The sequence below is a fragment of the Microchirus variegatus genome (genome assembly GCF_963457635.1).
Source record: "Microchirus variegatus genome assembly, chromosome: 16".
NCBI lineage: Eukaryota > Metazoa > Chordata > Actinopteri > Pleuronectiformes > Soleidae > Microchirus > Microchirus variegatus.
Genome location: NC_139817.1, coordinates 21,419,487 through 21,429,586, shown reverse-complemented (window position 1 = coordinate 21,429,586; position 10,100 = coordinate 21,419,487). Strand labels below are relative to the sequence as shown.

General features: G+C 40.6%; 1 protein-coding gene across 7 annotated transcripts in view; it reads left to right on the top strand.

Annotated features, from left to right (window-relative positions):
* Positions 1–7,335: 7,335 nt before the first annotated feature.
* The window catches only part of trim9 (tripartite motif containing 9), a gene marked incomplete at both ends in the record, with an annotated part of 48,921 nt that continues 46,156 nt past the window's right edge, over positions 7,336–10,100 (top strand). For all 7 annotated transcript variants that reach the window (XM_083902480.1, XM_083902477.1, XM_083902479.1 and 4 more), the window contains one exon: positions 7,336–8,172. In XM_083902480.1, the coding sequence (XP_083758606.1) occupies positions 7,336–8,172 (837 nt within the window). The remainder of the gene's footprint in view (positions 8,173–10,100) is intronic.

Sequence of the window (10,100 nt, the reverse complement as noted above, 5' to 3'; positions counted from 1 at the left end):
AATTGAGCACAGGCGAATAAATGCAGATTTTGCACTCGTTGGTCACTTTATTAGGTACACAATACACTTACTAAAATGGCACTCATTGTGGTCTCCTGTGGCTGCAGCCTATGTGGTTCAATCAAACCTGTGGATAGAAATCCTGGACAGGCTTTATCATGCTCAGAACTCTGCTGCCAGGGTTCTCACTCGGACCAACCACTTGCTATCTCAAAATAATGACTTAGTATCTCAAAATTAATGACTTATAATCTCATTATTTTGAGATACTAAATCAATATATTGAGAAATTAAGTCAATATATTGAGATACTCTCATTAGTTTGAGATACTAAGTCATTATTTTGAGATACTAAGTCAATATATTGAGATACACTCATTAGTTTGAGATACTAAGTCATTATTTTGAGATATTAAGTCAATGTATTGAGATGCTAAGTCATTTTGAGATGCTAAGTCATTATTTCGAGATACTAAGTCATTATTTCGAGATACTAAGTCATTATTTCAAGATACTAAGTCATTATTTCGAGATACTAAGTCATTATTTTGAGATACTAAGTCAATGTATTGAGATACTTTCTCATTATTTTGAGATACTAAGTCAATATATTGAGATGCTAAATCATTATTTTGAGATGCCAAGTCATTATATCGAGATGCTAAGTCAATATTTTGAGATACTAAGTCATTATTTTGAGATACTAAGTCATTATTTTGAGATGCTAAGTCATTATTTTGAGATGCCAAGTCATTATATCGAGATGCTAAGTCATTATTTTGAGTTGCTAAGTCATTATTTTGAGATACTAAGTCAATATATTGAGATACTCATTAGTTTGAGATACTAAGTCATTATTTTGAGATACTAAGTCATTATTTTGAGATACTAAGTCAATATATTGAGATACTAAGTCATTATTTTGAGATGCTAAGTCATTATTTTGAGATGCTAAGTCATTATTTTGAGATACTAAGTCATTATATTGAGATACTAAGTCATTATATTGAGATACTAAGTCATTATTTTGACATACCAAGTCATTATGATGAGCGGCTTTGAATGTTAAAAGAAGGACTTTTGATTCAATGCAGAAACTGATGGAGAGCCAATGAAATTGATGGGGTTCTAGTGATGATACGAGTGGCTGAGTTCTGAACCAGTGGAAGTTTATGGAGGGATTTAAGAGCGGTAAACCATTTAGAAGTGCATTGTAGTATAGTCAAGACGTGATGTAAGGGACTGGCGGTTTATACTGTATATATACTGCAACAGAGTTGAACAGGCGTACCTAATAAAATGGCGTTTGTGACATGTAGCAGAACCACACAGAATGTGTGTCTTTTAAGACCATATCTTTTAATGTTATAGTCCAATAAGGCTTTATAGTCAACACAAGAGTCTTCTCTCTGACTTGCATAACCCAGAGTCTCTGCCAAGCAAGTTAAGAGTTACGGTGCTGGGGAAATGAAAAATGGATTCCCACATGGATAGTTTATTGTCCCCCCCCCCCCCCTCCCCTCCCCCTTCCAATTTAATTCTGCCCCGCACCTTCAACACCACCACAGTCGCAACGTGCTTCAAAAAGCCTCAGTCCACACATTCAGTCGCTCTCCCAACCCCCACACAGCAGAGATTCCCTCTCTGTTAATGGAATCGGCTCTTGTTACTGCCGTCTTTGTTACTAGCCTGAGGACTTCCTTTGTTTACCTCCAATATAGTGAAATCAGAACATGGGTACGGAGAGGGAAACAAAATGGAGCACAAGAACACAAAAACAGTTGTATGATGATACGACTAAAGGCATAGTCTTTATTTATCACATGGAGAAAAGATGCCAGGTGGAGTGTTTGAAAAAAGCTTTTTTTTTTTTTTTTAAAGGAATACACATACAATCTGTTGCAGTGAAATTCCATAAGAGGAACAAAGTTTCTCCTGCCACAACCAAGATTTAAACCCATTACACAACATCATTATTAAATATAAAGAGACCTCCACAGCTGCACTATATCTCTCCACACGCTGTGAAACCTCATAAACCCTGTGATGTTGTGTCAAAGAGTGATGGAGTAGGCCCTGTTTCCTGCTAAAATGATTCAACACACACAAGTATTTAATGTAAAATGATGTTCTTACTGTGCAGCAGCAGCAGCAGCAGCGCCACCTGCAATCTGCTTTTCCACTCAAGTCTCCCCAATTGAATTTTCATCACTGACATATCAACCTCAACCAAGCTCGCACCATCAGGCAGCTGCTATAAAGTCACTCACCCGAACACTTTCATTCCCTCAGCCGTAAAAATCTAAAACATCTACACATACTGACGTCATTTTTATGCCGTGTATTCCTCTTGTTTTACAGATTTGTGTTTTCACTGTATGCTCTGTAGGCAAAGTGTCTATTTCCATTTGGAAAAAACAAAAGATCCTGTAATTCATTATAATGACTATCACAAAATAATGAGAAAGTATCTCAAAATAATGAGAAAGTATCTCAAAATAATGACTTAGTATCAATATATTGACTTAGTATCTCAATATATTAACTTAGTACCTCAAAAATAATGACTCATCAGGACTACTTAATTATTTTGAGTCAATATGTTGAGACACTAAGTCATTATTTTGAGATACCAAGTCAATATATTGAGATACTAAGTCATTATTTTGAGATACTAAGTCATTATTTTGAGATACTAAGTCATTATTTTGAGATACTAAGTCATTATTTTGAGATACCAAGTCAATATATTGAGATACCAAGTTTATTATTTTGAGATACCGTAATTATTTTGAGATACTAAGTCATTATTTTGAGATACTAAGTCAATATATTGAAACACTGTCAATTTATTGAGACAATAAGTCATTATATTGAGATACTAAGTCATTATTTTTTTTGGTTATTTTATATTTTACATTTTTATGAGACGACTGATTTGAAAGAATTTCCTCAGGACATTGTTAAGACATTGTTCAATAATGCATAATAATAATAATAATAATAATACATAATGACATTTTCCACTTTGTTTATGTTTTATTATTGATTTTTTTTTTGGACTTCTTCTTATACTTCAGATGAAGTATTCCTTGCACAGTCAATCCTCCTCCTCCTCCTCCTCACTTAACCTCTCCATACCGTAGCCGCCCTCTCGAGGCTCCCACTGTAAACCTGCCCTTTCTGCCACTGTGGTTGGACGTCCCACAGGCACTGATGAGGATGTTGAGGTTGGCCTGGTGACCATTGATCCATGGTTCCCTCACTGGTGTCGCCTGCTGTCACATCAGCAGCAGCAGTGGTAAAAAAAAAAAAAAAAAGAACCCTGGGGAGCAGTAAGAAGCTGAAGGAGGTGAGCTCTATACCACTGACTGCAGAGGACATTAGAACAACCAACAGTCAAGTGTCTGAAATGACCTTTACAGATAAATGCGAGAAACCTCAAAGAGCTGAAGTGTAAAATATCAAGTGCATTAAACAGAATATATAATATAGTCCTATTAATGCATATTAATTGTATTGTATTTGTATAGTATGTAATTGTGTTATATTCTATTATAATATATATTCTGTTTCTCCTTTTATTTTTTGAAGAATGGCAAATGACATCTCTTGAATCTTGCATTTTGAATCCAAATTTCAGTGCATTATGTCGTTGCTCAATTAAATTATATCCACAATAAAAATGTGTTTAAATGTCTTAAAGGGACACTGTGTAGTATGGGTTTATATAACCCAAAATCCACTCTTTTATACATATTATGTGCTCCTGCATTGTCTAGTCGCTGTATAATAGTTTTTGTTTCATTTTCGTAGTGTTTCAAAAAGTCATGTAAAATAACATGGTCGCGGGCCGCTGTTGCATTGCCACTGTTAGCAGCGAGACGCCATGTTTCTACCGGAGCCTGTAAGGACAAATGTGAGAACTCGCCCTCTCCCTCGCCTCACGAACCTCGCGCTCAGGGAAGGGAGGGGGTGAGCAGAGGAGTAGTTCTTTGTTGTAAATATCAGCCTCTCCTCTAGATGGCACTATAAACTACTTACTTCACCTTTAAATATTTGTTATTTATTATTTATGTCCCGCTTAAAGGATTTATTATCAAACACTTTGGGCACTTTCTTGGAGCGCTGATTGGATCATGAAATTTGCAGTATAATATATATTATATATGGTACATTCATTAATTCATTTCGAGTAATTATGAACTAGAAAGATAATGACATACATTTAACATTTACATTTTTTCTCTCATGTAAGTTTAATGCACGCAGATCCTTGATTCCTTTCAAAAAATAACACAAATAATCTTTGTGTTGCAACTTAGACAGCAGAAGAAACCAAGGGATTTTATTCTATTCAATGGTGTCGTCAGTTATGCAAATGTTCCTCACATTTGACACGTGTGTCCATTTTAACGTCTGCGATTACACAAACCACCTTTTGACCTCAGTTTTTATTTATTTATTTATTTATTTATTTATTCTTTTACGTCTCTGAGTATTTTCCAGGACAAGGGTGTAAAAGAAATCTGTAGATTTCCTCTCAAAGCCGCCACGATCTGCCCGTCTGTGTTTCCTGGCAGCAGGGAAGCGAGCGTTGGCATCGCAACAAAAAGACAGAAAGAAAATTAAATATTACATTCTGGAGAATTGGCCACTCGACTGTCTCCTCAAACAGGAAGAGGGAGTCCGGCCCCCAATCTGTGGAGATTACACAGAAGAGCGTGTCATCAGGATGGAGGCGTTGGCAAGCACGTGTCCAAAAATAGCTGCTGCTGTGTTTTTTCACAAACACTCGAGTTTACTTAGCGTTATATGTGGTTTAATCCCGGGATAAACTCTCTATTTCCACAGGTTTTAGAGGCTGCGGAGAAGAAATTTAATCAGCACAGACAAAAAAAAAGAAAAGAACTCAAACATATAAGGTGTTGCATAAGTGGAAAATCAAGTGATTGGCATGGAAATGTGTGTGTTTGCATTACATTTTCTACTTTTATACGATATTTGCCGTTCATATTCGCCTCCTCGTGTGATTATCTTTATCATTTTCCAACGTTCTTCACATTCTTCTGCTGCTTTTGAAAGAGAATATGCAAATGTAGTGGCCTCGCATTGCCCTCTGAGGATCTGAGAAAGAGGGAAGGCTGCTAAATCAGATTATTTTGTTTAATTTGCCCATCAACAGAAGAACTCAAAGTGGGGAGCTGCACGTTGCCATGGATGCCTCAGAGAAGACTGAGGTATTTGGCCGTAGAAATGCAGAGGCTCTGGATAGCAAATGGGAAAATACAAAAACCTCTTTTCACTTCACTGGAGAGTCGCCGCTTTATCTTATCTCGCAAGGTGTCACTTTCCATATTTTCAATCTCCTCCAGCAGTGATCTTTGCTCCCACAGCAGCTGAAGGAGGAGAAACTTTACATACACGCATCGCTCATTCACATGTGTGTGGTTCATTAACACAGTCAGTCCATTCAAACTGTGTGTTTCACGTGTATTTATACAGTTGTATGCATTGTTATCAATTGAAAAACGGCCAATTTATAGGGTATTGGGACGGGTCTTAAAATAGTATCCACTGACACAAAGAAATATTATAATATATAATAATATATAATGTTGCCACTGGGCTTTGAGGCATGTTTCATTATTGACAAAACAGTCAGTTGATGAATCAATACGGTAAAAAAAAACTGCTAATAAGAAATTATAATTGGTTGCAGGCTTGCATGGTGATACAGAACAGCTTTTGTATTAAAATATATGCACGATATATTGTATTTTTTAACATATACGTCTACAAATAATTGATTTGATTTTCTCCACAGATAAAAATATGCATGTTCAGAAATGTCTCCTGTCACAAAGCGCCTGTTGAAATGACAAACTCATTCATATTTCAGAGCAAATGTAAAACAATATATCATTTATATATTGTGTGTAGATTTCTTTATATGACCATACTATTGATTATGTTTTTAAATTGATTAACCTCACAACAATGATTCTTCCTTTATATCTCTTCATATTTTAGATAATGTATGCAGGTTGTGACAAATTAACATTAGGGGAACATTCTGGGAAACAAAACAATGTTCTATAAAGTAACGTTAGCAGGGGCGCAGCTTGTGAACAGGCAAGGCAGGCAACTGCTTGGGGCCCCGAGCTGATAGGGGGCCCCAGACACTCGGAGCCTGAGGGCTGTTTTTACTGAAATGTGCAGTGAGCAGCCGCCTCCCCGTCCCCCTTAAACAACAATGACATCTCAGTAATAAACCCCCCTAAAGGGGCCCCACCTCACATTAACCTGTGTGAAGTTATTAATATTTTGAACTCATACATTTTTGAACAGGGGCCCCTGGGAATTTTTGCTTAGGGCCCCTACAGACTCTAGAATCGCCTCTGAACGTTAGGGAAACGTTCTGGAAAACTTTAGAGAATACATAAGGTTCTATGAAGTAACGTTCTGGGAACGTTCTGGCAACCAAATGTGCAACCAAAAACTAACATTAGGGGAATGTTAGGAAAACCTTCCATGGCAACCACAGCGGGAACCTTCAGGGAACATTCCCGCAACCAAAAGATAACATAAGATAAGATAGTCCTTTGTTTGTCCCGCAGTGGGGAAATGTACATTGTTACAGCAGAAAAAAACAAAAAAAAATACAAAAATAAAGATATTGACACTGTACTTTCAAAAAAATGAGTTAATTTAGAATAGAAAAGTGCTCTATAAATACAGACCATCTACCATTATTAGCTGTATAAAAAAAATCATTTCAAACAATACCAATATTCTCATTTGTGTAGTTTTTCCATACATTAGCAGATATTGATTGAAGAGAAAATGATCATATTGAGTTGTTGATGTTAACTGTTGTAATGATCACCTGCATATACGTATTGTCAGACGATGACGTTTTCTTCATAGACTATTGATTACGTCAACAGGATGCATGGATGACATTTCATTGATTAGTTCCCAAAAAACTGTTTTGCTCGCGCACGTTCACAGGAAGCTCATTAACGGAGCCTCCACTCACTGACAGCTCGTCTGACCAATGGTTGTTTGGAATCCACTCGTTGTCCAATAGTAACCAGGCTGAGCTGGAGCTGATCTCTCGTTGAGGAGGAGTGAGTTTCATTGGTCGATGCCTTCCCTCTGGTCAAGGTTGCACTTGTAGACGCAGCAGGAAGAGACTGGAGCTCCGGCTTTTACGCACAAGCAGCAGCAGCAGCAGCAGCAGAGTGAAGTGAGCTGAAGCTCAGCTGTGACTCGTCCTGTTTGTGTTCTCACGCCACAGAGGGAATCTCTCACCTATCTGCAGCAGCAGCCATGGATGAAATGGAGGAAGAGTTAAAATGTCCAGTTTGCGGCTCGTTTTTCCGGGAGCCCATCATACTGCCGTGCTCCCACAACATTTGCTTGGCTTGTGCTCGGAATATCCTGGTGCAGACGCCTGACGCGGAGTCTCCACAGAGCAGCCGAGCCTCCGGCTCCGGTGTCTCCGACTATGATTACCTGGATTTGGATAAAATGAGCCTGTACAGTGAGGCGGACAGTGGGTATGGATCATACGGAGGCTTCGTGAGCACCCCGACCACTCCTTGCCAAAAATCACCAAACGGGGTGCGGGTTTTCCCCCCGAGTGTCCCCCAGCCTCCTCCGCAACATCACCTGCTACCACAGCCCGGCTCTTTACCCCCGATTCCCCGCAACTCCTGCATCACATGCCCGCAGTGTCACCGCAGTCTCATCCTGGACGACCGGGGTCTCCGCGGATTCCCCAAGAACCGGGTGCTGGAGGGCGTTGTGGACCGGTACCAGCAGAGCAAAGCGGCCGCTCTCAAGTGTCAGCTGTGCGAGAAGAGTCCGAAGGAGGCCACGGTGATGTGCGAGCAGTGCGACGTCTTCTACTGCGACCCGTGCCGCCTGCGGTGCCATCCTCCCCGCGGTCCCCTCGCCAAGCACCGCCTGGTGCCGCCGGCGCAGGGGCGCATCAGTCGCCGCACGAGTCCCCGCAAAATCTCCACCTGCACAGAACACGAACTGGAGAACCTGAGCATGTACTGTGTGCAGTGTAAGACGCCGGTGTGTTATCAGTGTCTGGAGGAAGGAAAACACGGAACACACGAGGTCAAAGCTCTGGGCGCAATGTGGAAACTGCACAAGGTATGTGCGTAAAATGATTGATGCAGCTTTGTTGTGCGTGCGTGCGTGCGTGTGTGTGTGAGAGAGAGAGAGAATGTGTGTCTTTTCTGGTATGAAGAACAGACTGACCTGGGGTCAGAACCAGTAATCCTCATGGAGACCAAAACCTGGTCCTAATGAGGCAGAGGAATGTGTTGAAGTGTGAAATGTGGTCGTTGTGGTTAAGTTAATAATGCATTGTCAAAATGAGTCAAGTCAGTTCTGTGTCCTCATACAAAATAGCTGTGTGTGTGTGTGTGTGTGTGTGTGTGTGTGTGTGTGTGTGTGTGTGTGTGTGTGTGTGTGTGTGTGTGTGTGTGTGTGTGTGTGTGTGTGTGTGTGTGTGTGTGTGTGTGTGTGTGTGTGTGTGTGTGTGTGTGTGTGTGTGTGTGTGTGTGTGTGTGTGTGTGTCCTTGTGTTTGTTGCCTCCTTGTCCACAACATTGACTTTTCAGGACCAGTTGTCCAAATAAGTACCAAAATCCAAACCCTATGAGGTTTTGTTGAGGAAGTCAAAGTGGTGTTCCAACAGCACAGGTGTGTGTGTGTGTGTGTGTGTGTGTGTGTGTGTGTGTGTGTGTGTGTGTGTGTGTGTGTGTGTGTGTGTGTGTGTGTGTGTGTGTGTGTGTACTTGTATTTGATTTGAATTGTGGTTACATTAAGGTTAGGAGCTAATGCTTCGTTTGATTTGTCAGCCACTGCAGTGAAGAATAATAATGAATAATGAAGCAATAATTCATCCTCTTGAGCTGAGCAACAAGTGCACCATGGATATTATTGTCACTGTCTTATCATCCATGCCTCACAGCCTCCAGTCGACAAACATTTTCATGATCTGTAAATGAAGCCTTTATGATGCACAGAAAACAGTTACCTTAACGGTTTATGTTTTTATTGTCGTAAAAGTCCTCAGCTCAGCTTTCAGATGAGTGCTCATGTCTCCAGACTGGGAACTCCTGTCTCCTGTCTTTGGTGCACAAAACATATCAGGAGGCAGTTCTGATTGTAATTCTGTTCACGAGTGGAGAACCACCACCAGCTTCCAGCAGCAGCAGCAGCAGCAGCATCAGACTCCTTTATCAGCTGCTTCCTCTATCACGTCTGCTTATTTTCCTTCAAATGATAAACTCATGTCGCACACAGATTCTATCGAGATGTCATCACATGACCATTTGTCTCCTGAGACAGAGAGCTCTCCGTCTCGGTTCCATTCCCTTGAGCTTTGAACAGCTCCAGTCATCATTAGGCAGGAATAATAGTGGTGCTGTAAATGTGATCCGTGTCTGTGTGTGTCTGTGTGTGTGTGTGTGTGAGTGCACCGTAATGCTATTTTTGATTGGCGAGTTGTCGTGGGCAAGGAAAGGCCTCGGAAGGCAGAGCTGCATGTGTTTCTATCAACGCCTCTGCACCACCAGCAGCAGCAGGAAACTTCACCTGCACATTTCAGAATCCAGAGACGAGAGGGAGGACGTAGACCAAAATATCTGACAATATTCAATACTCACACACACACACACACAGGAAGTGTAATGTGTAGAGCCAGTGTCTCCTTGTGTCCATGAAGAGAATTTTTGCCGGAGAAATTGGAAACGTTGCGTGTAGGGTTTGGTACCGAAAGCCGGTACTTTTTGTACTTGGTACCGACTTGGTACTTGAAATGTCTGGGAGATCGCACGAGAATGTGAGAGCTAAGCGTCGCGAGTCTACGAGAGCACAACGGCAATAATGGAAAGCCGAAAGTGGTCGAAAGTTAGACGTAGACACCGCTCGATGATGCGAAATGCAAGGCGGGCCAGGGAAACATCTCAAAACTGATGAAGCACCTGGTCAAACACGGGATTTATTTAAGAATGTACTGTTTTTGACTCATGGAAAGCTGCATCAGCTACCAACGCTAGTGGTGCTACTGCT